At 44.2% G+C, this 27,750-nt stretch overlaps 1 protein-coding gene and 1 long non-coding RNA gene across 3 annotated transcripts in view; one reads left to right on the top strand and one right to left on the bottom strand.

Annotated features, from left to right (window-relative positions):
• POLR1A (RNA polymerase I subunit A) overlaps positions 1 to 2,577 on the top strand; it is a 30,007-nt gene extending 27,430 nt beyond the window's left edge. For both annotated transcript variants that reach the window (XM_010402078.4, XM_010402079.4), the window contains exon 34: positions 1,595 to 2,577. In XM_010402078.4, the coding sequence (XP_010400380.2) occupies positions 1,595 to 1,695 (101 nt within the window). In that variant the 3' untranslated portion in view covers positions 1,696 to 2,577. The remainder of the gene's footprint in view (positions 1 to 1,594) is intronic.
• LOC104690806 lies at positions 2,374 to 27,576 on the bottom strand. The gene is made up of 2 exons (XR_752069.4): positions 26,988 to 27,576; positions 2,374 to 5,462 (listed from the first exon to the last, which is right to left on the bottom strand). It is a non-coding gene; the product is annotated as an uncharacterized LOC104690806 (long non-coding RNA).
• Between the last annotated feature and the right edge of the window lie 174 nt (positions 27,577 to 27,750).

Raw genomic sequence — 27,750 nt, 5'->3', positions numbered from 1 at the left:
CTCTCAACATGATCTCTTCAGCTCCTGTCTTAAACTGCCTTGCACAGATGTCAGAGATATTTCTATCACTGAATTGCTTTTTGATAATGTTGTTTTATACCTTTTCTGGGAAGAAAGGTTGGGTTTTAATTAATAGCACTGGTTACAATTGACTTAATCTGAAAAACATAAAAGGAAAGTGTAAATCCAGGGTGAAATTAAAGAGAAGAGGATGTTTCTTGCTCAGTTTCACTCTCTGGATTTATGTTTTATCACATACTGACTTAGAAATGAAATCAGAGGAGGTTTTTGCTAAATAAAATGTAATGTATGGATAATATTATGAATAAAGACATGCAGTGCATGCTGACAGAAGGGCAGGGTGGCTTGGCAGGAACTGCAGTGATTACAAGCAGAGGGAGTTAATGATTTCACCACGCTGGAAATCAGAGTCATAATGGGGATTGCAGCAGCCTGGATCTAATTTGCTTTAATGTAACTGGTAACTTGACTGTACAGTTCAAGAGACACTGCAAGGATGCCTTGGCGCTGATGCCTTGAGCAGTAGGAAGGAAAGGAGGTTTGTGAGGCCGTGCACAGCTGACGTGAGCGGGGCTGTCAGAGCACACAGGCTGCTGAGCAGGACTCCTTCTGCAGGGAGCAAACTGCATCAGCAGTGAGATCCCTTGGGCTGTTTGCTCAGAGAACAACTCTTTGTTAACATCACATGAGCAAACAGGGCAGTAGGACTGTCCTCTTTAACAATCCAACAGAGGGGCTTTTTTTTCCTTCAGCTGACACACATTTAGGAGCAGCTATTAAATTATCCAGCTGTGACTGAGATCAGAGCAGTGAGCACATGCCATACACAGGGCTGTCTATGCTCCTGCCCCCACCCTCTGCATGATGGAAAGTTGCGTACATTTTGCTCAGTAGAATGAAGATAACCAAACTTAGCAGAAGTTTAATGATTTTATTTCCAATTTCCTACTGCTCTAATGATAAACTTTCAGCTTGCTGTAGTTAGGATGAATGAAAAACAGCCTGGATGCTTACAAAAACAGTGGAAGCAAAACAGTCCCAGCCATCTGGAGTGCTTCCAAATTTGTGTGACACTATTTCGCTACAGTGAGTAACCACAAAATCAAAGGAATTCATGGAATGTCTCTCCAGTGAAAAGTTCTCTTCATATCTAGCCAGAAGGATTTACAATACACATCAAAAGGATTCACTCTAACAAAGGAAAAAGGCAGCAATTTTTTAGTCATCTATTTAGTCCACAGGATGTGTTCACTGGAAGGTCAAATCTGTGTTCTCTTAGAATTCAGACTGTTTTGTCTTTCCATGTGGAATTGGGAAATTTTAGTAATGTGTGACCTAATTATTTGCTTGGACCAAAGATCGGGATGAGTTAATAGTTGTTGTAGGAGGGGTAGGAAGCGTTCTGGACTCCACTCCCAGAAATCCCAGTTCAGTGTGAACAGCAGGTGGCAGAACCTTTCTGAACCTGGGGGTGCTGAACCGGATGGCTTCTTGCACATCAACCAAAATGGTTTCTTTTCAGCACGAACCTTTGGGAACCTCCTAATAGGATTTTGTTTGAATTCTGTTGCAGGTGCCCATGATGAGCTGCGATCCCCTTCGGCCTGCCTGGTGGTTGGAAAAGTTGTCAAAGGAGGGACTGGCTTGTTTGACCTCAAGCAGCCCCTGACGTAGTGTTTGGGTGGTAACTTAAGGATTCTGATTGAAATGTTCATCATAAGAGCTGCATGTGCTCTGCAGCTACACAATGATGGCACATGCTGTGTCTTCAGACATCTTCCCTGTGCCAGTAGGTTTGTTAATCTGGATACCCAGGCAGCCTTATCTATTTAATGAGTATAGGAGCTAGCTTTTGATCCCAAGAAACACTTACTTACTGTTCATCAATGTAAAAAATGAGGTAATTTGTTTACATAGAATAAAATGCAGGAGTCAGTCTGGGTCTCTGGTTGTGCAGCAGTTCTGGCAGGCAGAAGTGAAAGCAGAATCTGTTTAATGCTGTTTGATTTTTGTGGGGCAGAATCCCATCAGGGTGGGTAGTGCCAGCTGCCATGTGGACAAATTTCCAGTGCTGGAAACAACATTCCAAACTGGCAGGTGTAGCTGGCACCGCTGTGCTGAACCTTCAACACTGCATTGGAGCATCTATGCTCAAGGCATTTCTTCTTCTTTTGCTGCACTTGGGTGCACTGCCATGACTTGCATAAGCTTTAGAGGATGCATTTTCCTATTCTGCTACTTCATTATTAAGAATAATGTGTCTGTGACACAGTTGTTAAATGTCTTTTAGCTGAAGAGTGGAATTCAGAGTTTTCATGGTTTTTGTAGGCATTTTCCAATGCTTTTTTATCTTCTTTAGGTAGAACAGATCTCACAAACTGAGAGACTTGACTTTTGCTAAAGATTTATTCTTTAAATGCCAACATGGGCTGCTGTAGGAGTGACTACGCAAAAGACTCCTGTAAGAGTTACCAAAACAGAGATTGTAAACTATTTTTGCTTAAATATTCTGTATCAAAGAGGATATTTAATAAAAGACATTGCAAAGAAATATTCTGAATGCCCTATTATGTGGTTGTATTACCAAGGGGAGTTCACTTTTGACTCTGATGGCTGTTAAAATCATGTGGCCCAGGGCCATTTGCCACTTCTCTGAAATCAGACTCGTTTATACATTTGATTTTAATCAGGATGCACTGCACACAAGTAGTTAAAGCTCTGTGGAGTTTGCTCACTACCATCTAGGCAAGTTTTCTAACAGATCTCAGTGCCTGATCATTCTCACAGGTACCTCTGCACCAGTGCAAAAGTGCCAGAGCAGAGAAGGGCTGCTTCCAGTGGGGCTGCACTGATGGGGGATCAGATCAGATAGTGGGAGATGTTGATTTGGGATTGTGGAAGAGCATCTGTGGAGCCTCCTGACTGAGCCTGTTCTCAGCCTCAGCCCCTTAAAATGGTGTCACATGTCCTGCCAATTGCACTGAAGCTTAACAAATGCATTAACTTAGCAGGTGTCCAGTTTCACTTCAAATCTCTGTAAAAGATTTCCTTGTTTCTTTCTCCAGTCTTAGCACCTGCTTTGTAGTTGTTAAAAACATGTCATTCAGCAAAGAATCATGAGAGACTCAGTTTGGTACAGTTTGGCAAGCAGATGGGAAAGAACAAACATTGTACAAAAAGGCTTCTACTTGAAGGTTACATCTGTACTGCTACAGACAGTTTGGTGAGAGAGATCCCCAAGAGGTGTTCACAGTCCTGCAGTAAAGAGGAACTATGACATTTCCTATCTGGAGATGTGGCATCCTTTTGGTGCTCAAGAGTTTGATCTAAATGATTCATTCAAGTGGTTAGTCAGTGCTGCTCCCAGGTTATTTAGCACTGATGATTTTTAACTAGAGCCATTTGGAAAATGGCTCATCAGGCTATGGCAGGATGATCCAGCTTTCCCTTTCCGTGTTGAGTTGCCTTTGAAATTTTGGCACAGACCAGGATCCAAATCCTGATTCTGATTGTACTGAAGGAATTGGCACTGTAGGAAAGTCTCAAACACAATATCTTAGCTAGAGAAAGGAAGTAGGTGGCTGTCCCTGTTCATGGACGAAAGTGATAGGGGAGAAACACGACCTCCGATGAGAGGCCGTATCTCCAAGGCTGGAGAAAGGTAAGTATTTTGGCATATAAATGGGCTTATTTTATACTGTGAAGGAGAGGCAGCTGAGGTAGCAATTTCTCTTAATCCCTGGTGTGAGCTGGTTGGCTTGGGGATCATCTAAATTGCCCTTTCTGAGAAAGGAATTTTGGTTTGCTTAGAATTCACGTGTGTGCAGAAAACTGAGGTAGAAAAAAGTCCTGTTTCATGTAGTTAGAAAACTTTACTTTCTTTTCACATCCCATGAACCTCTATGCATCTAGATCTTTTATTTTAATGTGTCTTTACCTTGCACTCATTGCTCTTGCTGTACAGTGGTTTTTGAGGAAGTGTGAGCTACCTACCCCCAAACGCTGTGTGGAAAAAAGCTGCAGTAACAGGTGGCCTAGTGGAAGGTGTCCCTGCCCACAACAAAGCGTTGGAATTACATGAGCTTTAAGGTTTCTTGCAACCCAAACCATTCTGTGGTTCCCACCCACTTGCTGATCCAGATTTTTTACCTTTAAAACAAGGATAACAAATCTTTTCAGTGTGTTGGTAACAGTGAATCAGCTTCTATTTGCACAGCAGTTGGAATATCAGCTATGTTCAATTTCAATAAATCATAATAGAAGGCTTGTTTTTCTCAGTAAATGAAAAAAATCCTAAATTGGGCAATGAGAATGGATATGAATAGGAATTAGTTCTTCTTTCATCTGAAAAGCAAAGCTAAATATTAGAAGACAGGGAGCAGAAAAGTTTGTTTTGCCAGGTCACTGGTTCCCATGTTGCTATGCTTGTGTAGGTCAGTAACCAGGCAGTGGCCACAACACAGCTCCCAGAGGTCTTTAATCACTCGGAGCCTTTCTGGACAAACCACTTGAAGCTTGCCAGTAAGTGCTGAAATCTGGAAGCAACCTCATCTGCTGAGGAATTTGGCAAGTGGGAGAGCATGTGGCATCTCAGGGACGCTTCCCACAGGGTCAGATTGTGGTGACCAGGCCGTGCTCCCAGACTTGGCTGGCGGCAGGCGGATGAAGCCAAAACAAAAATCTTTCTCTGGGATTAGGTCAGATGGGAGAACTTGTGAGCATTGCCTGTAAGGGTTGAGATGCAAAAAATGTTTTCAAGGTTTTGGTGCTGAATGTGGCAGTCTTGATCACTGGGGTGGATGTGAAGGTGTGAAGATGACTGCTGTGGCGTGGGGGAGAATGAGCTCTGCCTCCCACAGCTTCCTGTGTGGCAACCAGCTCCCTCAGCCAGAGGGGAACAGCAGGAACTTTGTGCCTCATCAGTCCCTGCTTTGCCTTGCTCTTTCATATAGCACAGATGATGCTTCACCCTGAAGTCCCCCGAGTTTTGCTTTGGTTTTTGGATAATACAACTAAAAGAGAGCAAATGGGATGTCCTTGACAGTGCACCCAGGGAAGAGGCAGTGACCCACGTCTGGTTGTGCCTGTGAGCCCAAGGCAGTCACTGAGGACACCGGAGCCCTGCTCTGGCCCCTCTGCAGTGCCCTGAGGGGCTTCAAACCTCCCCCCACCGAGTGCACTAACCACCAGTACAGGAACGTTTCAATTTTCTTGCTCCAAAACTTCTTGCTGCTGCTGGAAATAACACGCTGTTCACAGGGACAAGGGCAGAAGGAGGTCAGCTCCATTCCCAGAGGAAGAGAGGGGAAGCTAGGGCTTTCTTGGAAGACCAGAGAAACTTTTCTCCTCGTGTCTGTGCAGCCTCATCCCGAAGGGCGGAGAGAGATCCTGCCTCAAAACAGTATTGCAGTTACGTCTTTTCCAGGATTTAAGGCATTTTCCTGTGGTGAGAAAGACAGGCTTTGTAAGTCCTCAGGGAAAAGAGGGTTGTGAAGCCCTGTGAGCACTGTTAACTCCCTGGTGAGACAACCACCCAGCTCCTTCAGCGTTGCCTTTCTATATGAATTCTGATTTACAGTGCAATACAGGTTTGATGAGGCCTGAGGATCCTCCCAGTGGGGACTGCACACCAGTACTGCAATCCTGGATGCTGAACAGGAGGTCTGTGGGGGTGCAGTGGGGTGCTCACAGGGCTGTAGGGTGGGAAATGAAGGTACCTAAAGAGCCCAGCTGGCTGCAGGGTCAAGGGGCAGCTAAGTAGCATTTTTCAGAGTGCAAAACTGATCAGGGAGGCATCATTAGAGCATCCTTCACAGAGGCCTGCAGCGCTGAGCTGAGCTGTCAGCCAGAGCCATCCCCACAGTCTGTTCCTGCTCCTGTTACAGTAGGTGCCACACAGCCAGGATTAAGAAAGCTGCTCATTAATGTTTTACAGTTTCCTGGCTTAGATCCCTCGAAAGAGCTGACTGTCCAAACTGCCCTGGAAAAGTTCTAGGTCTGATCACAGAGATGGAGAAGATGTAGAGCTGTTCCTGTTTTCCTAGGCGCAGTGTGCCCTGCCAGCCTTGAGAAGATAAATGATCCCCCTTGGTGGAGCTGCTTTGAGTCTGGTGGGGCTTGTGGCTGTAGTAACACTGCTGCTGTTGTTTGGGTTTTGGAGCCCTGCCTGGCACTACAGACAGAATAATGAGTGATCAAGAAGTAACAGTGGAACAGTACTGCAAACTGCAATAAATACAGAGATGCATTATTAATGACACATTAAAACCAAAAGGGCAAGTAGAGCAAATTGTATGCTGGCAGCACAACAGCTCTGCAGAAAAATCCCAGGTCTGTCCCTTGAAAAAAAATCAAGTGTTTCGATACAGGGTTCTTCTGCTTGCGTTTTCCTGTATTTGTTCTGCCTGGGAGCCTGGGTTATTTCTGGAAGATGCAGAATTTGAGATGCATTTTAGCCCCAGTAGCCTCCTGAGTGTAAATAATGCTACAAATCAGGGCAGTGCCCTCAGCCTGCCACAGAAATCAACTGTGACTTAATGGATCTTCTTTGATTTTGGGTTAAGCTACAGAACTGAATTTTACAGGTGTGGAAAGACAGCAGAGTCTGAATTACCGCTCTTGCAAAGCTCAGGCAGGAGTTTGAGGCTGGACCCAGACTGGTACCAAGTGAGGGGCAGCAGCAGGAAAGGGCCCATTTCATTCCGTCTTTGCATAAACATCAGCACCGGGGACAGATTTATGGAATTTTACAATAACTGAAGCTCAGGCAGAAGCTTTTGGCTTTGTCTCATGTTCTGGGGCTGGTCCAGAGCTCTGGAGAGGAAAGACCTGCTGAAACAGCTCTTTTAAGGTTCTGATGCTTCTACACCTCCACTCACCATGGTGCAGATCTGCTCATTTATCTCTGGTACAGCCAGATCACGACAAACTCATCTTCCTCCATCAGAGACCAAGATAATGCCCATGTATGTGCTCCAGCTGAACAGGCCAGCAGCAACTGGGTGACACAAAGCATGTGGTGGGAGCACAGACAGACCCCTTCACCTTCACCACAGGGCTCTCGTTGACCCAACTCTTTGCCACCAAGTGGCTTCAGGTCTCTCTGTTGGCCCCTTGAAGCCAAGTCCTCGCCAGGCAATGCTTTTACAGTCTCAGCATTACCTTCCACTTGCAGCGGTTTCATAGGTGTAGCTTTGGCTTGCACAAACAGCTCTTACAGCTGAATCTCCAGCCAAGTCAAACCTAACTGTGTCCAGCTTAACTGCATTCCTCTGCTGTGTTCCTGGCACCCCAGTTTCCCAAGAGCCTCGCCCTTGCTTGGTGGTGATCATCCCTTCCAGAAGCCCACGATGGAGTTACCACTCCTGTGGTTCATGCTGGCTTGTCCAAGTGGGGCTGGTGCTCTGGGAAGGGGAAGTGTTGTGCCCTGTGCTGCTGCCAGGGAGGCAGGGAATGGGCACAGGTCACTGCTGCCTTCCCCTTGTGTTGCCCAAAAGCTTCTCCCTCTCATCAATACAGAAACCTGTCCCTCCCTTCCTTTGTGTCAAATTCAAGGAACTGAAACTAATTTGGCTTGTTTGGGATTTCTTTTCTCTTTCCTGTCAACATCTGTCATACCAAACTGTTTTCACACTAAGCTATTTAAGAGAATGAGTCTGCTCATTCATTTTGGGCATGAAATGGGAGACCTGCACAGAGAGTGAATGACCGATGGCACATCCACCTGGTCAGGCCATGGAGTGTGAAGCCAGGCTGGGATTCATCCATTGCAGCTAATCCCAACATTACAGCCTGGGGACTATGACACAGGGGTCTGTGTTTCCCAGGGCCCCTCTGACTGTGACTCTAAATTGACAGCTGGGCTTAATTCCACACAGTCCTACAAAGCCATGCGAGGCAAATATTTTATCCTCCTGGGATTCATGGGTATTCTTTTAAAGGAAATGTTTAAAATGAATCATAGAATCATTTAGGTTGGAAAAGACCTCCAAGATCATTGAGTGCAATCTTTGACCTTCTCTATTTTTTCTCAGCTTTAACTCATGACTCCTGTGGTGGTAACAGTCATGAATTTATGTCATGTGGCATTGGGGAATTCTTTCAGAGTTTTAATTCCTTGAAAACATTTGGGATTTTTTTTTTTTTTTTTGCAAGAAGTCTCATACTGTGATGGTCACCATTAAGGACTTCACCATAAGAACTCAGATCATTAAAGGCAGAAAACAAAGTAAACTCAAAAGATGTTACTCTTAAGAAACATTATGGTATCGGGTAGCCTCAGAATATGAATGTCTGGGATCATTAATAATAAAAAGAAGGAAATACCTCATTTAAGTAGTAGTAAAGATCTTGGAAGATCGAAAAGGACACAGGTGAATGAACAGAAGGAAAGAACTAGTGGTCTGAGTTTCTGATAAGCAAAACAGAAAACCTCTTTTCAGTAGAAAGATGGGAATCCAGATACCATAGGCCTTCAAAACACAAAAGATCAAACTATCGAGTGTGTCTGTAGCCATGAGTATATCAGAGCTAGACTGTGTCCTGAGCCACTTTTGTGGCCAACAACCTCCTGCTGACAGTTTTGACAAAGAGGTTTTGCCCCCATTGCCTTCCCAAGCCACCCCACCCTGTCCACTGCTCTTCTGGCCTGGTGGGAGCTGCCAGGAAGGTGCCTTTCCCAGATAAGGATTTTTTTTTTCCTGCTTGGAAAATCTCCTGCTATACATGTGAATGGCAAATGCTGGTCCAGCCTCGAGAGCTGAGCTCTGGAGACACCATCTTGGTGAAGAAAGTCGATGTCCACCCTCTCCAAACTCCTCTGCACTTGCTGGGTGGGCCTGGGTCCACCCAGCCCTCAGAAGGTGACCAGACCTTTGTACCCAGCATGAGGTGAGAGAGTTAATTATTACTTGCTAGAACAAAATGCCAGACCCTGAGGTGAGGTTTTACTGTCTGGGATAAGTCAATACATGGAATTTACTTTGGTAACATCAGAGAGGGCTCGTAGTACAGCACAGCTCTGCAGTGTTCTCCATAGCATTGGCCAGAGAGGGGACAACAAAGGCTGGAGGACCCCAGCTGAGATGTCCTGAATTCCCAATGAACCTCAGTCCTAGTACCTCTGTGCCTTCTTGAGTGTCCCCCTTGAAACATTTCTGGCTGCATCCCTATCCTTCCCACCACCTCTCAGCACATTACCCATGACCCAGGCATCACCCTTAAAGGTGCCTCTCTCTCTTTTTTGGGCTGCAAGTCAACACATGCTGAGGATATCACGGATATGCAGGCGATGCACCTGCTGTTTATTTGGTCATCGCTGCTTGTCATGAATTAAAACCCCAAACCTCAGGTCTTTGCAGCCCTTTGTCAGAGCTGTCTGCAAAATCACCTCCTAGGCTGAAAAAGTACCAGGGCTGGGGACAGGACAGGGCTTGCAGAGGCTGTTTTTGAAGACAAATCAGGCTTCAAGAAAAAAAGGGAAGATGTGATGACGATTTGATACTGGCTTAATACAGGGCTTAAATGCCAGTGCTAAATTAGGGCATGGCATGGATAGTGCTCAGCTGGGAGGAGGAAGGGGAAGCTGAAGGGCAGGAGAGTATCTTTAGAAAGGGCTCTCTGCTCCCACTTCCTCACTGCTGGTCTGGATCCTGATACATGCAGCTGTGCTAACCTTTGTACTTATGATATATGTATTAGTTATTTATACATATATATGCATATTATTCAAGAATATTCTTTCAGTTATGCCTCTGGGAGGATTTCACCCTGCTAAACCCAGCTGCAGTGAGCAGGGGGTTGATCAGAGCCAGCCCAAACCCACCACCTTGCTTTGCAAGCAGCATGTGCCAACTGAGCAGAGCAAAGGGCCAGAGGGCACCAGAGCTGTGAGATGTCCCCATGTGTTGCAGGCTTCCTTGGAGAGGGACTCCACAGTTTTAAATAAAATCTCTCTACTCCTTCCCAGCACAGCTCATGGAAAGGAATCACAGAATTATTTGGGTTGCAAGGGACCGTTAAAGGTTTCCTAGTCCAAACCCCGTAATAAGCAGGGACATTCTCAACTAGATCAGGTTGCTCAGAGCCCCGTCCAACCTGGCCTTTAATATTTCCAAGGATAGGGCATCCACCACTTTTCTTGACAATCTGTGCCAGGGTTTTACCACCTTCATTGTAAAAAACTTCTTCCTTATATCTAATCTAAATTCACCCTCTTTTGGTTTAAAACTATTACCATTACCCCTTGTTTTATCAAGGGGGACACTGCAAGTAGCTGACATACAATTAAATATTCTATGCAAAGCTGACAACAAATTACAAATGAGCAGGCAGAATTTGGAGCTCTTGTCACTTCTCAGGAGCAGTCCCTAATTGCACAGAGCTAGCACTTTGCTTCCCCTTCCAATTCCAACCTGTTTACTTGCTATCTATCATGCTGTGCTCCTATGTTTTACTGCAGGGAGCAGGTAGGAGAGATAGGAAGCAGTTGAGAATTTCTCCAGGGACACTTTATGGTCGTATTCTGCCAGGTGCCAGCTCTGAAACATCAGGCAGTTTGCACTCAGGCTTAGGAATATGGTGAGGACAATGATGGGCTGTTTGTACTGCACCATGCTATTTTTAAAAGCCCTGCCCCTAAGCTGAGATACAAACCCTTCCTTATGGCTGTTAGAAGTGACACACACTGCCTTCTCATTGATCCTTCCTCTTTTTAAAATTAATTATTTTTAAATTCTCAATGTGTTTCCTTTTTGTTAGTGGAAGCATAAAAGGTTATCTCCAAACTATGGTCTGATTGTATGTATGTGTATATATATAGGTACATCAATATACATATTTTTTGATGCATCACTTCAACTTTTCATGAAAGATTGAGATGCAAATAATATTCCTGAGGAAATCAGAAAACAAGGGTTGGACCCAGCAATCTAGCGTTACACAAACTGTGCAGCTCTGAGCATGCATACAATTATGTGTATAAATACAAATAAATAAAAGACTTCCCAGTAATGAAGAAGTTAATCATAGTGATTTCTTTGCACAGCAGTAACTGCTCATGCAAATAATCTCCTTGAAATTTGGTGAACACCTGCCAGCTCAATTGCTTTGACACTGCGTGCCACAAGGCAGTTTATTCATGTTGCCTTTGCAAGGCTGGGAATGAGCAATTGTGAAGCACCTGAGACTGATGTCCTCATGGCACTGCACATGTGGTTGTCTTTAAATCCAGTTTGACTAAGGGGCAAAGGAGGAATTTCCTTGGAGATGCTAATCCTGTGGCTTTTCTGGCTCTGCTAAGGATGGAAAACCAGAGCTTTGCATTGGAAAACACACATCTGAGTGATGGAAAGCTATGGAAAATGTGATTTATGATGAGGTTTAAATGTTGCAGCTGGGAAGTTTGGCTGGAGGTAGAGAACAAGTTGATCCAACCACCAAGAGAGGAGAGATAAAAATTACACAGAGCATTTTTTCAAAACACTTATTTGGCTGAGAATTCAAAACTACCACAGTTCTGGGTTAAACGAGTTGATTATTGACTATCTATAAGGAAAGGCTCCTTCTCCAGTGTATCTGCATCCAGTGGAGAAACACACACCTGAAAAATCATGCAAAACTTGACCTCGGAAATTCTGGCTTCCCTCCCCAATTCCAGGTTTGATGTTAAATGCTCAGCCAGAGGCAGATTGGTGCACCATGGCAGCAACCTCTCACTTCCCCTGCAGCTTATTCATCCTTTGGCCCAAGTGTCAGGTGAATGGTTTCATGAATTCCCATTCCTTTCCCACACAGACTTTTTACCAGCTGCTTAGCATATGGAACTCAGTCCTTGCCCTTTGAGCGTCCTCCACCCCAGCAACAGCACCAGGGCTCACCCAGACACTCCAGGCTTTGCCTGTGGAGGACATTGGCAAGAAACAGCTTTAACCACATAAAAGGAAACCATTTCACACCCAGCAACCATTAAACCAAGGAAATCCATGCCACAAGATATGTCAGTGATGAGAAGTCTTGTTGGGGTCCCTCCCCCGCCGTGTAGCCCTGGGAGAGGGGCCCTGAGGGCACAGACACGGGGTTTCCCTGTCCCTGCTCAGCCTCGTTCCCATTGGTTGGTTTGTGTTCCCTGCGCGGGCAGAAGGACCCTTGGGCCCGTGACTGGAACAGTTCCTGGGCAGAGCTCCGGCCATGCGGCTGGAGAAATAAACATCTCTGAAACAGCTATCAAGAATCTGTCTGTCCATATATATTTCCTTTCCACGGGACTCCTGGTTTGATATATGCGTGTTGCAGGATCCCCACTGCAACAAAGTCTAAAGGGGTTTAAGAAGAGATTAGGCCAGTTCATAGAGGACAGGGTCCTCAGGAGCTCTGGGGCTGGCAGGCCTGGTCACACCCTCTGCTTCAGGAAATCCTCCCATCACTAATTGGCAAAGTCTGTGAAATAATAACAGAGAAAGGTTCACCCTCTACCTGCCCTGTTTTTTAGTGGCGCTGTTGGAAAGTTATACTGGGCTATGGACATTTTTGACTAGACCCAGTGTAGGTATTTTTCTGGGGTTGCTGGATGAAACCCCTCTGCCTGAGCCTGTTGTGTGTGGCCATTTGAAGCTGTGGTGAGGAGACATCAGGCCAATGTTATGGTGGTGTTCTACAACTGTTTGATACTGCCACGGTTAACTGGTTCAGAGCAATACCAACTCACCCAATACACACCAACAAGGGTTTCCATTTTATAACACTACTCATCTGCCCTACAGTGGTGTCAGGGAGCTGCTCCTTGCACAGTCCCTGTGCCTTGCACCACCACAAAAACCCAAAACTTTTAAGTCGAGACCGTTGTTTCAATATTTTCTTTATCTTTTTTTAGTCCTTGGCCGTTGATGCTGACAGTGTTGAAACACAAGGAACTGTATCTTCGCTCAGTGGTTTTGCTTCCCAAATCGCTACACCTCTGGGAGAAGGTGAGCTTTCAGAAGGATGTGTCTGTGCTGTGATGCACTGCCTTGGTCTCCCTTTCTGATTCTGGGGAACACGACCGTGTTACAGACTCTTGCAGCCAGCCATGGGGTTTTCCTGGTTTTCTGAGCCTGCCCCTTGATGACCACTCTGATTTTGCCTTGACCCAGGGTTCAGTGCAGCCTGTTATTTCACTGACTTCCTTGTCCAGACTGCTGGGTTGGGACACCAGAGCTCCAGAGTTTCTGTGAGTGGTCCTCACAGCTTCTCTTTTCCATCACCTTCATCTCCTTTCCAGCAGGTTTAGCTACTCAGAAATGCCATTCCCATAGTCAGTCTTGGCTTGAGGCAGGAGGTGGAACAAATGGTCTCTCCTTCAGTCCTAACTATTTTCCTTCCTATTTAGGTTTTGTGGTTGGGGAGCTGGGTTATTCCTTGCAGTGGAGAGGTGAATTGAGAGTTAGCACTATGTGATGGTCCTCCCTGCCTCTGGATCCACCAGCATCCAGTGCAGTGCTGGGGTGGAGCTGCAGAAACAGGTGATTCTGGAAGTGCTTTCCTCTACGTCCCCTTCTTAAAGGCCATAAGGCTGCTTTTGGCTTCAGGTCTGACTCTCACCAACTAACTGTGCCATCAGGCTGTTGGCAATAAACCTGTGTACAAAGCAGGGTGGTTCTTGCTTCAATAAGTGTCCCGGTGGAGCCAGGTGAGGGCTGTGCAGAGTTACAGGCTAGTGCTAAGGCTGCTGACTCTGGCTGCTGGCAACGACCCTAGCAAGCCTCCCCTCGGAAACCAGGAGACCAAACCCAGCCAGGCTGGGGTCTAAGGCAGCATGGTGGGAAAGCTGTTTTCAAATTCAGCTCATTAATCCCCAGCACACATGTATGCTCCAGCACAGCTGGGCTGAACAAAACCATAAATTTAGATCATTTGACATCTGGCCATAAAAAATGATGAATTCATGACTGAATGAATTATTTTGCTCTTTCATCCTATCTAGACTCCGATCTACATTAACTAAACCAGTCGGTGCAACTTTTCTAAATTGATTTTAAATTGACCTAATTAAAACAATAACAGTACATAATGGAGCTGTACTTAACCCAATTTAACCCTTCCTTAGATCAATTACACTAGAATTCAGTAATTTGCAGGCAGAAGCTAAAACAATTTAAGAAAGAGTTGGGACAGGTTATGAACCCTTGTGATACAGGTACACTGAAGACCTCAGAGGAATGGGGAACATGCTGGTGCAAACTACCCATGGTTATAGGTGCAAATATCACCTGAGCTTCCCATCTGAGTTAGTCTGGAATCAGTTCACCTCATTTCTCCTGCTGCTCTTTGTTTACTATTAAAGTGGTCTTTAGCACTTTAGTGAAGGGCTTGCTTTTCTTTTCTCCCTGAAAGGAGAGAAGGAGTGAAGATATGTCAACTTATCTCTCATTTTCAGCAATGTTGCCATCCCTGACTAGTAATTGGTATTGTCAAAGATAATCAATAAAGTCAAAATTATCGTTACATGGCAGTGAGTGGGGTGTATGGGTGAGTGCTCTCCAAACCACTAAGACTTCATTAATTAGTGTTTAATAAGTACATTTGCTGAGGGGTGGATCTGAGTTACAGAAGATTAGGTTGAAGAGACGGGGAAATCCTTGCTGTGTTGCTCTACCTCTCTGGAAGTGGCAACTCCATCACTCATCACCTCCTGGTTCCTTTGATGAACTGAATTCTCTTCCAACTGGTCCATAAAGGCACCATTTCTTCCTGGCCTCTTTCCAGCCAGGTATCAACTCTCTCTTCCAGAAATCAGGAAGCTAAACATAAACCCAAATGAGAGGGAGAAGTGGAAAAGCAAGCAAGAATTTACTAAGAAGCCAAATATGTGGAGATAAAGCCCCAGGAGAAATAGAAGCAGGCAATGAGTGAGGAGAAGATGGGAACAAGCACTGGGCCACTCCATGCAGACACCAAACAGACAAGTATCTGCTGCTGCTCTGGGCAGGAAAGCACCTGGGCAGAAACCACTGCCAGCACAAGCCTGCAGACCATGCCCATGGTGTTGAACCAGTGGTACGGCAGGCAGAGCATCGCCAGGTGCAGAGAGGAAATCTCGTTCTTGTGAAACCACGTGGGAAGAAGTCACCTGGGAGACACCATTAAGGGAGGGTAAGAGTCAGCAGAGCCTTTTACAGACCCGGCACTGCTGGGGGGATGAGGGCATGTGTCTGTGCTGTTAGCAGAAGCAGTGCCAGGTCATTGTGCAGTCAGTTGAACACAGAGTCAGTTGCTACAGAGAAAACAGGTTCTGGTGAAGCACTTTTGCTCGTGAACTGAGGAACAAGGAGGTGGCAGTGAGTCACTCTGCTGCTGTGATAGTCCCAGAAATGCTGCCTGGGAAAGGGAGATTTAAGGAGTAAGGTGGTCACTGCAAGTCTGGTTGCTCAATACACCCGGCTGACAGCCAAAGCGTAGAAGGAGAAAGTAAACGCTTTCTGCTTCACCTACGTGCTGCATCCAGTGTACAGCATGACACACCAAACAGGCTGAAGGCCAACAAAAGGCATGTCCAGAAAGCTGCTGGAAGTGGGCCAGATGTGCACGGTGGTCTGTGCAGAGCAGAGCTGGGTGCACTGTGCAGGCTGGGAAGCAGCGTGATTAATGTAGGAGACATGCACATGGCAGTAAAACCAGAGGGACGCTGCCAATCTGTGAGGAGAAACTAAATCACATCAGGAAGGTGAGTTTTTTTTGTTCCAGTTGTATACTGGAATCTCCTCATACATTCTTCCAGTGCCTGCAGAGACAAAAAGTAGCTGTAGATGAGTCAAAATTAAACATCAGAGAAGTGCATGTGCCCTACCTGGAAAGTCTGAACACAGTAAACTCTATCCTTAATGATAAAGACAAGGCTTATTCCTTTATTATTTTTATTTCCATAGAAGTCACAATAACTATTGGGGAACAATTGTATTTCACAAGGAGCACCACTTACCCTAGGGATGCCACATCTTGCCCTCAAAATGGGGAGCAGAGAAGGATCTGGACATTTGTATGCAGAGCATCAGGTAAAAGCAAGTGTGAAACAATGACATGATTGTTGGTATTAGATGACAAACCTGTCTCCCAGCTAAGTCTTGTTGTTGCAAATATTTTTGGCAGTGTCATTTTAAGCAGACAACCAGAGGAACAAGGCACTAGTTTGTCTCAATTTGCTACAGGGTGGTTGGATAAACGTCACTTAAAGGGACACCTGCAATACCATACCATTTTTAGTATGCTACTGATGATAAAGGGTCATAAAATTTTTAAGTTGGTTTTTTTTTTTTCCATAGATGACCTTTGTTTAATGAAAAATGATGGCAGATTTACTCAAAACAAATTGTAGTCATTAGAAGTTACAAAGAAAATGGAGTTGTTGCTCTCAGGTACTAAAATAAGACCTATACCAACAGCCATCATCTTTACCCAGCCCTTCTGGGCGGTTATGAACCTGGTGCTGAGAAGTTTTTATGGTCTGAGACTTCTGGGATTTTAATGCAAGTTCTCTTCATCCCAGCTTCATCCCCAGTGAAGGATGGGATGACACAAGCAATGTCAAACCCTGTCATTTGCAAAGACAGGAAGCACAAGGGTGCTTACATTGAATTAGATTAGATCTTCACCAGACCTTTTAGAAGAGTTTCTGCTGCATTAAAACTCCACTTTTTTTTGGTAGGAATAAGTAAAGATGGCTGGTAAGTAGACTGAGCTCTGTCTCCTTACCATTAATTAAATAGTAGCAATACTGATTGATAAGAAAGCCAAATACCTCATTTTCCAAAAGAGTTATCCACCTTACTCTTGATATCTTTCTTTCACCAGAAGCAAGAAACACCTTCCCCAATACAGGGTGATCAGAAGTATATAGATATGAATATAATTACTACAGAATACAATTACTTTATCAGCAACATCTACAACTCTAATCTGATTTAAATAACTGCATTCTATGATCTTCTGTGTGGTTTGCAAACTGGTGACTCCCTATGAACTCAGATAAATTTTTACATCTCTGCTTGCTGCTGCTGCTGAAGAAAAGCTGTGATGAGGTGACTCACTGCCACACTCATGCATGAACCATCTGAAACATCACATTTTTTCATCTCCAGTTCTGCAGATCCTTGTTCCTGTAATGACTAATTAAATTAGCTTTTTTTTTTTAGTTTTCTTTTCCACTCTAGTATTTTAATACTGTTCAACCTTGCTCAAGGCTTAAGACAAGGTCTGTGTATCTGCTTGCCTGACCTTGTTTATCTGAAATTTGATGCTGGTTTCTCTTGAGGTTCATCTGACCCAGCCTCCAGGCCTCCCACAGTGATGTGGATATTTGAGCCAGGTGTTCTGGGCTTCCCTTGGCAGCAGCCAAGAGAAATAGGCATATTTAAGGTAGGATTGACTCTCCTTCATGTAGCCAGGTCTGCAGCAGGGTGCTAAGACCCCACACGATTATTACATTCCCCACAATCATATGTGATTGCATCAAACATCTCCTAAAATCAAGGGGGACATTTGCAATGAATTTTATTATGTCTTTTCATTACTGGCTATGGTAGACATGTTTGTCAACATAACCACAGTGAGTGCAGTCTACTCCAGCAAATCCTCTGGGAGAGTGTCCCACCAATATTTCTCTCAAAAGAAGTCATAGAAAACATCTTTTCATTTAAAGACTGAGCCTGGCCCCTATGGCCACAGCAGTGGTGAATGTCCTTAGTGCTTGCTGTTTGTTATGGAACAGAAAATTAGGATAATAAGCAATTCTGGATTTCTCCTGAAGCTACTTCGCCTTTATGCTTGTTAATGCATTGCTTTCTCTCTAATGTTTTTAAACTAGTAAACTTCAGAACAGTAAGTATTTAATAGTGACATAAGTGCACTTCCATTTGGGGAGGGAAATAAACTATAATGATGTCAGGATGTTTATACTAAAATGTTTGTGGCTTTTCCTGGTAGGATGCCTCTGTGAAAGAAAACCTTATGCAAACAGAAAAGTTCATACCCCTAATTAAAGCAGTAATAATCTTTACAAGCGATTACAATACTAAAGGCCAGGCTGACATCCCCAAACTCCTACTGACAAAGCTTGCTGCCTGTTGCCTTGCTTTCAGCTGTGCCAGAAAACCTCCTGACAAGTGAACTGGAAGCACTTTCAGAGGCAGAACTGCAGTGTCACTCAGCTGCTCCGGCACTGGTTGTGCTCCGGTACCAGCACCAGCACAGCGATGCTGCCACGCCTTAGGTCTTCTCTGCTTGAAGTGTTAAACGCCACCCTAGGCCTACAAAGGGAATTCTTTATAAAAACTAACTTTAGGGCTAACAAAGGGCTCATTGGTCTCTAATTTAAAAGCAACCAGTATCTCTTCTGCATTAATATTTCCCACACATTTTGGAAAGACTTCTCTTTCTTCTACCATTCTCAGAGAACAGATTCCTGGCCAGTTAAAGTCTCAGCTCAAAATAAAAAAGGCTTAGGTTGACCTCGGGTTGCATCCCAGAGAAGGAAATGTCTTGGCTCTGCTCAGACTGCCACGGAAGGAAGCGCTGTGAGCACTGTCAGAGAGACAGCAATTGCTGTTTTGATAGAAGGGATAAAGGGCAAAAAGGGAATATAGCAGGGAAACAGCAATGTTGGTGGAGGGGATGATACTGCAGCAATGCTGTAGGGAAAGGAAAATCCAGGAAAAGCCCTGGTCCCTCTCTCACATTTGGTGCTGTGATGCAGGGCAGGGATGGGCAGCCCTTGGGGTACATTACAAGAGACTGTGACATCCTCTTCTATCTGCAAGGCAGACAGCTCTCAGCAAAGCAATGCAATGTGAACTGCTGCCACATTCACCTGCTCCAGAGTACATCAGTCCATCCCAAGTACTCCCCATGTTCCTGTAGAACTGGTGTCCTGCAGTTGTCAGCTCATGGAGGTCACGTGTGTTACTATGCAAGACTTAAAAATAATACTCAAGCAAGGTAAATGACAGCTTTTCTTTAATAACAAACAATGCAAAAATAACAAAATGTGTCTCTGCTTGTGTTTTAAAACACAGCGTGCTTCCCACTAATTATTTTGATGCTTTCTCACTCAGCCCACCCTTGAAAGCAAAGATTAAACCTGCAGTGTATTCTCTTGGACTGGCCACAGAGCTGTATTCGTACTGCTGCTGCACTGAGGCAGCATCTAAATGCCCAGGACTTCACAGCCTTTAGCCACAATCTCTCAGCAACAAACCTTGCAGCAGAGAGTGCAGAAACAACATGCATTTCAAAGATGCATTTTTTTTGTTTTTTTAACAGAAATGAAAACAGAATGGAAACAAAACCAGAAAGAATAGACAATGCAAATTTAAGTTAAAGTAAAAACATACAGACGGAACATCCAAAGCATGGAGAAGGTCCAAAGATACCTCCAAGCAATCCTGCAGCTGGGTTTTCATGTTACATGCTTTTGCAGGAAGAATTCTTCATCAATCTATTACAGCATCAAAACCATAAGTCTGCTTCTCCATCTGAAATGCCACACCTTAAGCAAGTCATTTGGCAGCAATGGGAAGGGTAAAACTGGAATGTGTGGGCTCAAGGCACTTGGTTTTGAACTGGCTCACCAGCCTAGCTGGCAAATAAAGCTCCTCTCAGCTTTCAGTGCTGATTTATCCTGGTGCAGGCACAACTTCAGTGTTATTAGTGAGCGAGCATGATTTAACATTTGTGCATTTCTAGGAAGAGCAGTTTCATTTCTGCTGTCAGGATAAGACATCTTCCACATGCAGGAGGTATTGGTGGTCTTACTGCAGTAGAGAGGATGGCAGGTGAGCCCACCCTCCAAAGGGGGAATCCTAGAAGGACTGCTGAGCCCCCAACTCTAAATGCACACCTTGCCTCCCATCTCTGTATTTTTAGGGCAAGACATGGGCACCCACTGGTCCTTGCTGGAACATCTCCCCAGATCTACAGAGAAATAGTGGAAGGAAGACCTTTTCCCCAGAGCTTTTGAACCAAAATAATCTTATTTAACAATGACTTGCAGTGGCCTGTCTTGATGAGTACTGCTCAAAACCAAACCTGAGCCTGAGAATGGGGGAAAAGAAAGAAATAACAAACAAGATCATTTGGACCCCCACAGAAGATGATCTGGTCGTGTCTGACCTACACATCTGTCCATACAATGGCAGACAGGTGGGTCCCAGACCATGCTGCCCTTGCTGGGCTTGGCACAGGTGGGGGAATGGAGATATTTGCTGGGGCAAATCTTTGAGAAAATAGCCTTGTTTCTGGAGGAGTCACTTAGGGAATTTCTGTGGCTGGTATATGAGATGTGCCCAGTGCTGCACCAATAACCCCATGCTCTCAGAGCTTGTGTCCTTCCCCTCTGGACACCAGAGAGCAGCCTCACATCTCCACAGTACAAACAGGACTGTTCTGATCTGTCCCTCACACAGTCTCCATTTTGCTGTTCTTTTTCAAGCCTTTTAATTGTTTTGTCCTGCTCTGATTCCTATTATGGCACAAAAAACTGTGTGCTGTGCAGAGCATGCTTTATTTAATTCGTTATGCAGTTTAGAGAAGTAAAAGAAACTCTTCAGTAACAGATCCTCAGCAGATCCTGAAAACCCTGCATAAACACTTGACATGGCCAGGTACTATTTATTCACAACATAACACAAAGCAGGACCCTCTCTGCCTGTGGCACATTGTCAAAATACGCTCTTCACGCTTTCTGCAGCTGAGAAAAGCCTTGATGGGTTCTGGTAATTGCTCTCGCATCTGTCAGGCAGTGCTAAACCAGCTCTTTCCTCCTCCTCATTACTCCTTTGGGCTTACAGAAAGCAGAGAAAATGCAACACGTGTTCACAGAAACAAACATGTTTGGGTGTGTTAGGTTGGTTGGAGGTCAATGGTCACCCTTCAGTGCCTCACATAAGAAAAAGACCCCCTCTTCCCAAAGCAAAGACACAGACTTTGATCTCAGGACATCTCCTGGGACCTGCCCTACAGTTGTACCTGCAGTTCAGCAGTTGTAGCCTTGCTGCCCAGTCATGCATTATATATGTTATGCTCAGACAGAGTTAAATTAGGACTTTACATTAGGTAAAAAGACTTTTGGGAGAGCATACACTAATGCAATCAACAGCATGCACATCTGCTCAGTTTTCCATATCTCATCACTGCCTGCAAGAAGCCCTTCTAGCCCTGAAGCAGAGCTAATAAAGCACTTTCCTCTTGTACAACAGCTTCACATCCACATCAGCATGACGGTGTTTGTGCAGGGCAGCTGTAGCCTCAGTGCAGTTCTCTATTTTATCACTCCATTGTGGCGGCTCAGCCTTTCTGGCAAGCTGCCATTCTGCTGCTCACACTAAGGAAGTATCTTTTGCCTCTGGCTCATCTGGAATACAGCTCAGGCAGCAGCAGTGCTCTTGGAGGCTGCCAAGAGGAAGGGACAGGAAGTTTCCTTCAATCACAGCCTCATTAGACTCTTCCTTTTCACTGTTCCAAGCACCGCAGATCTGGTTCACCTCAAGCAAAGCCACTGTGAAGATTAGAGTGATGGTTTTCGCACCAGTGCTTTTTAGCCGTTCACAGCAGGCTGAACCAGTGAAAACACCGGTTCTGCTTTGCAAAGTTGGTATCCCAGATTGGCTGTATTTTGTGTGTCTGAGCATGGGCATGAATGAACGCAGCCTTGCCATGACTTCGCTGCAAGATACTAATCTATGAAATTTAAATGTACACAGGAAAGGATGAAGGTGAAAGTAAAGGATTGGTTGAGAGATCTGATTGCAGCCCTCCAACACCTGTGAGGAGGTCATCGAAAAGAAGGAGGCTCCTCTTGGGGTCCATGGTGGGAGGATGAAGAAACAATGGGCATCAGTTGAAACACAAGAGATTCAGACCAGATATGAGAAAGCTTTTTTACTGTGACAACACTGAAGCAGTAGGGCAGCTTGCCCAGGGAGGTTGTGCAAACTCCACCCTTGGAGATTTTCAAGTCCCAGCTGGATAAGATCTTGAGTAACTTGGTCTAACCTCAGAGCCAATGCTGCATTAAGGAGATCGGAGAAGAGACCTCCTGAAATCCATTCTAACCCAAATTACCATATGATTCTAATGTGTGTCATTTATCTGCAGAGTAACTTATCTACAAAATGATAGACAATGTGCCTTGAAAGTTTGCTTAACTGATAAAGAATGGCAGAATACAGAGTGTGGTCAGTGGTGTGCACATACTTCCTATTCAACAATTCTTTTTTTAGGTCTCTGCTTCATATATACCAAAGGTTACAGAGGATGTACTAAGCAAACAGGGTGACCAAAACCACAGTGTTGAAATTTAAACCAGCAGGTGATAAGTGCTTACACTTCACTCTGAAGAAATCCAGTGATTTGCCTAAACCAAACTGAGGAACAAAATGACAAACTTATCAGTAGTCTTTATTGCATTTTAAAGACAACTGCTACAGAAACGGCACAGGAATTAGTAATGTTCTAGAACAAGAAAGCTAAAATTCACTTAAATACAAAAGACAGCTTGCTAAACAAATCTACAGACTGTTCCTTTTACTTGTTGTTTTAGATTGATTTAGTTTTCTATTTTAATTTGGACATTTCCAGGGAGGGCTGGGGCAAGGGAGGAAGAAGAAGAAAGAAAATAGAAAAGTCTTTTTGGCTCGGGCTGCTATGATGATATTTCATATTTCTGGAAGTGGCAGACCACAGTCTTGTGGCCATGGTACACTCCCTGGCCAGCTAAGCCACAGAGGAGGAGCTTTGACAACCTCCCAAAGCTGTTTGTCACAGTGGGCTGGATGCTTGCTTCCTCAAGACTGCTTCACTCCATGTGCTCCTCTCTTAGATTTCTTAGAAAAACTCTTAGACATCTACAGTATCATAAAATGATTTAAGGTTATACTTGCTCTCTGTTACTAATGCTTTGTGGTATTAGGTAATTGCTTAATTGAGCATTTAGAAAAGCATTAATATATTTTTCTCTACAAATGCATTATTAATATATACATTACAATCTCTGCTGTTAACACTTTGTACAATTATTAATAGACTTAAAACACTGTGAACTGCCTGAAAATATTTTCTGCTTGGAAAAAGAATTGCAAAAGGACACAAACCATACCTGGTATGATGGTATAATCATACCATCATTATAAATTAAGTATTTGTATTGATAATTCTTCCTAAGCCTGTCTGCACCAGTTGCAGTGGGAAGTATGAATATTTCTATTCTGTTTCACATTAATTCACAAAGCCAGCTTAGATGGTTAAAGAATTGCTTTGCATCCACCCCTTTGGACCACTGACTCCTCCACCATACAATGTATTGCTTTTCTCCAGAGCAGCACACTACCTATAACATCACTCCTTCCATGTAGGTTTTATTTAGGATTGCACTGACAACTTGCATTCTCCCAGAAATGAGAAAGGCACTACAGCTACAAGTGTTAATTTGTTTTTAATGCTCCTCGGAAGAACACATTAAAGATTTTAATGAGATTTTTTTTCTCAAAATAGTAGGCAGTGCCAAAAATCCATGCGGGCTTAAATACAGTACTAAAAGCAGTGAATACAGTGAAAGGCAAAACAAAAAGGAGGTGCAGAAACCCTATACAATTACTTAATGACCAGAAATAGTTTGGGGAGATTATAACAGCTGGATGATCTGGGGTTGGGAGGTAAAAATAATCCTAAATCTATAAAAACTGAGTTGGGTGAAAGCTCCACCCAGCCCAGCAGTTTCTGACAGAGGTGGATAAGATACGAGTAGGAAGACAGAAAGAACAGGGCAAACACGTTCTGTACTACCCCAAAATGCCTTTCCAGCTCCAGTAACTTGCAAGTCAGGAACTTGCTGAGTTAGATCAGGAGTCTTTGATGATTCTCCAGCTGCTTTTTAAGTCCATGCAAAGTTTTGGTACCCACTATATCCTGAAGCAAAGACTGCTGGCTTAACTAGGGACTGAATGAAGCATTATCTCCTCTTGTTTGTTTTGAACCTTCCAAGTTCTACTTTCATTTGCTGTAACTCAGTTCTTGTGTCTGATAAGTCAGTGAACAGTCTGGATTTCTGGTCCTTATTTGGATCTCTGAAGATTTTACACAGACTTTGATATTATCTCCACTGCAGACTGAAGAGATCCAGCTAAGTCAACCATGACCCGTTTGAAAGCTCTCCTACTATCTGATAATTTTATTGATTTTTATTAATCTATTCCAGTTCTACCATACTATTTTTGGGATAGGGACACTAGAACTGCACAGGCAATTAAAGATGCAGGTGCAAACAGGGATTTATCCAATGGCACTTTTATCTCTTAATAAATTTAAATTTAAAAACCTCTCTTAATAAATTTTAATAATAATCTTAACAGTTCTCAATTTCCATTTTGATCACTGCAGAGCTCTGAGCTGATGTTCTCACAGGACGACCTCTCACCACCTCAAGGCCTTTTTCCTCACTGGTAAAAATCAACTCAAAGTTCCTCAGTATATATGTGAAATCAGGATTGTTTTTTTCTCATATGTCAGCCTTTCATATTTATCAGATTTTAATTTCATCTGCCATTTTGCCACGGACTCTATTAGTAACAAAGTCATTCAGTTTTTCTCAGTTAGCCCTACCCTAAATAGCTCATTATCAGCAACACATTTTGTAAATCACTACTGACCTCCATTTCTGTCAGTTATTTGTCCAAGTTTCATTTCCATTAGCAGCCTTGTATTTTACTTCCTTTGGGGAGGAATCCTACTGATTGCTTTTGGAAACCATCATAGACAGTTAATTGAATCTTTGTGGTCTGTGAGCCTGTTGACTTTTTCAAAGAAAGCTTTCCTGAGACACTAATTTGCTTTAAAAAAGCCATAATGATTTTCCCTAATGTGTCATCTTCTCTATGTGCCCACTAAGTATTTTCTGTTCTTCAGCATAATTTCTACTTATTTGCCTAGCAAGGACATCAGGCTTCCAGGTCTACAGCTTCCACAGAGTCTTCTCCAAAATCCTTTAAAAAATCTGGTGTCACACGAGCAACTCTCCAGACCCCTCTGATGACAAGGTAGCTTTAAGGGAGAAGTTAGAGACAGAAGTTAGTACCTGAACCACTTTGCCTCTGAGCTGCTTGAAAACTCTTGGTTGAACACCATCTGGTCTCAGCAGTTGGCTGCTGCTCACTTGTAAATTTGTTCCTTCATCTTTTATACTTACACTGTAATCTGAGACATGTTTTCCTAATTATTCTCCTTAAAGAAGCTTCCCAGTATTGGAGTTATCCCATTTGCAAATGAAAAAATAAATTCAGATTTTCTTTCATGGCTGTATCTTCTCCAGATGTTTCTTCAGTATATGAAACAATCTATTTGCCTTACAGAGCTGTCAAACTCCAGCAGGCTCCATGATTTGTTCTAGGAAAGACTTGCTATTGTATCTTATAACTTTCGGAAGCTGACCCTGAAACTTTCTTCTGGATCCTTCTCACAGTTTTGTACTTAACCCATCAGAGGTTATAGTCTTTCCTTTTAGCCCCCTTTTAATGAAAGGTGTGTCTTGTCTTATATTGCTCCTCTGTTTTTGAAAAGAAAGCAGAATACTACTGATTTTCTTTGTCATGGTGCAGGGTGTTGAAACCAAGGATGCTACAGTTACTCCTACAGTGTGGGTCTTTGTCAATAATATTATGACACTCTTTAGGACCAGGGATTTCTTTTCCTCTTCTGGCTTCTCAATGAGCAGTCACAGAATGCTTCTAAAGGTTAGCTCCAGCCCTACCCCCTCCTGTGACATTTATCCAACTTAATTTGAATTATTCAAGTTACTTATGATTGTGTTTTCTGCCTCAGACTCTGATCTCCCTGCCTTGTTAGCTGGACTGGTGATGCACTCCTAGTACTGCATTTTTCCTATTTATTTCTGGGACTTCAATCCACTGAGACCTTATCTTATTTATTGACAGAATTAACTGCTAACTGAAGAATCTTCTAAGCTTTCTTTAAAATACACTAAAATTCATCCACTGTCATGCTTTGTCCTGCCTCAAAAATACAATACAATACATATCAAAACTGATTGTTCACTTTTCCTGTCAGCTTTCCAAATATGAATATAATGCATCTTTGATGCATCTTTGCTACAGCTGCTTGCAAAGCCTGGTTGTCTCCTGGCCAAAGCCCAATGTGACAGGCCCTGGGACACCCTTGTGCATGCCTGGCTGTACAGTCGGGGTCTTTATTTACATCCTCTGGCTTCATCTGAGAGTCCAAACTAATGAACAGTTGCTTGCAATTAAGGAGGAGGACTGGCGATAAGAGCTAATCCTAAATAAATCTTCTGTTCCTAGTTGTGCCAATGTGTGAAACAACAGAGCAGAGAATATTTTGTTTCTGATTTGTATATGTTTTCTCTTGAATCGTACCAACAGGCATCAGGGATCTGCCCTGACTACAATTCAAACTATCAAACAGCCAACAGAACAGTATCTCATCTGCTGTAGAAACAAGAGATGTAGTTTAACAGGAACTGTGAAGAAATGACCAATATAAGGATAAAAACCACATCTGTGTTTATCTTGTATAAAATTTGAAAGCATCTAAGCCATTCTGCTTCAGGCCACGCGCTCATCCATCCCTACAGTAAGGGAACATTTATACACCAGTCAAAAAATGGTGATTGTTTTCACATCTCCTTGTGCAGCAGTTCTTCTGACAGGAAAAAACCGTATCACTCCTTTTTAATTGAGAATGGCACCTCAGAGACAGTTTTATCCCACCTTCTTTAAGGGCAAGCTTTTCCCCTGTCTCTCCTGACACAGCCTCTGCAGTGTGTTATGCTCTGTACTACCAGCACTAATAATTAGCAGCTGCCAGTGCCTGAAATCGCTGATTGTTTTGCATCAGTCATCTAGGTTAGGGAACAATCTGTAGATACCATAGCAGTAAGTCAGATATTTAAAAAAAATAAGAAAAAATCCTACCATCACACAGACTGTAATGACTTAATCCATGTTCCTGCTTCATCAGCTTTTCCTCATCCGGTGCCCAGGCTTCCTCGCTCTGCTCCAGTGGTTTTCCAGCTCTTTTATTTGGTGGTGCAATTTGTGACTTCTAAGGCCATGGTCAGATGGCTTTGCAAGGTCGTTTCCCCTCCCTTGCAAGGCAAGCAGCCGCTTACAAGAGTCTACAACTAAATTACTTTTTTTTTCACACATTCTGTGGCTCGTCTGGTCACAGAAATGAAGATTCCCTAAAACAGCTGCAGAGAGGCCTGAAAGCCCTCACGCACCAAAGCTCCTGGGAGTATAAGGCACATAATAAAAACAGCTAAAAACGCTATGATTTTGGGGGACCGCTCTCGTTCTTCCACAGGGGCCGAGTGAAGGCACCGGCAACTAGGAGAGGGCGCGGGTCCCTTGGCCGGGGGGCTGTGCGTGCGTGTGGGAAAATCTCCAAACCCACTACTGCGGGGGGAAAAAAAAGGTGAAGAAAGCGCTTATTTGTAACACTGCCAGCGCTCAGCCGCTGCGGGGCGGAGCGGGGGCTGCCGCCCTCCAGCGTCCCCTCAGCGCTGCCGCCGCGGCCGCCCCTCAGCGCGAGCGGCGCCCCCGCCCCGCGCGGCGCCGCGCTCGGCCCCCATTGGCTGCGCGGCGCCACGTGCCGCCCCCGCCCGCGCGCCGGCTCCGCTACCTGCGGCGGGGCCGCCCCCGCCCGCGTCACACAGCGGCGGGAGCGCCGCGGGGC

This window comes from Corvus cornix, chromosome 4 (assembly GCF_000738735.6).
Source record: "Corvus cornix cornix isolate S_Up_H32 chromosome 4, ASM73873v5, whole genome shotgun sequence".
NCBI lineage: Eukaryota > Metazoa > Chordata > Aves > Passeriformes > Corvidae > Corvus > Corvus cornix.
The sequence above is the reverse complement of the archived record's forward strand: the minus strand, read 5'-3'. Positions and strand labels throughout refer to the sequence as shown.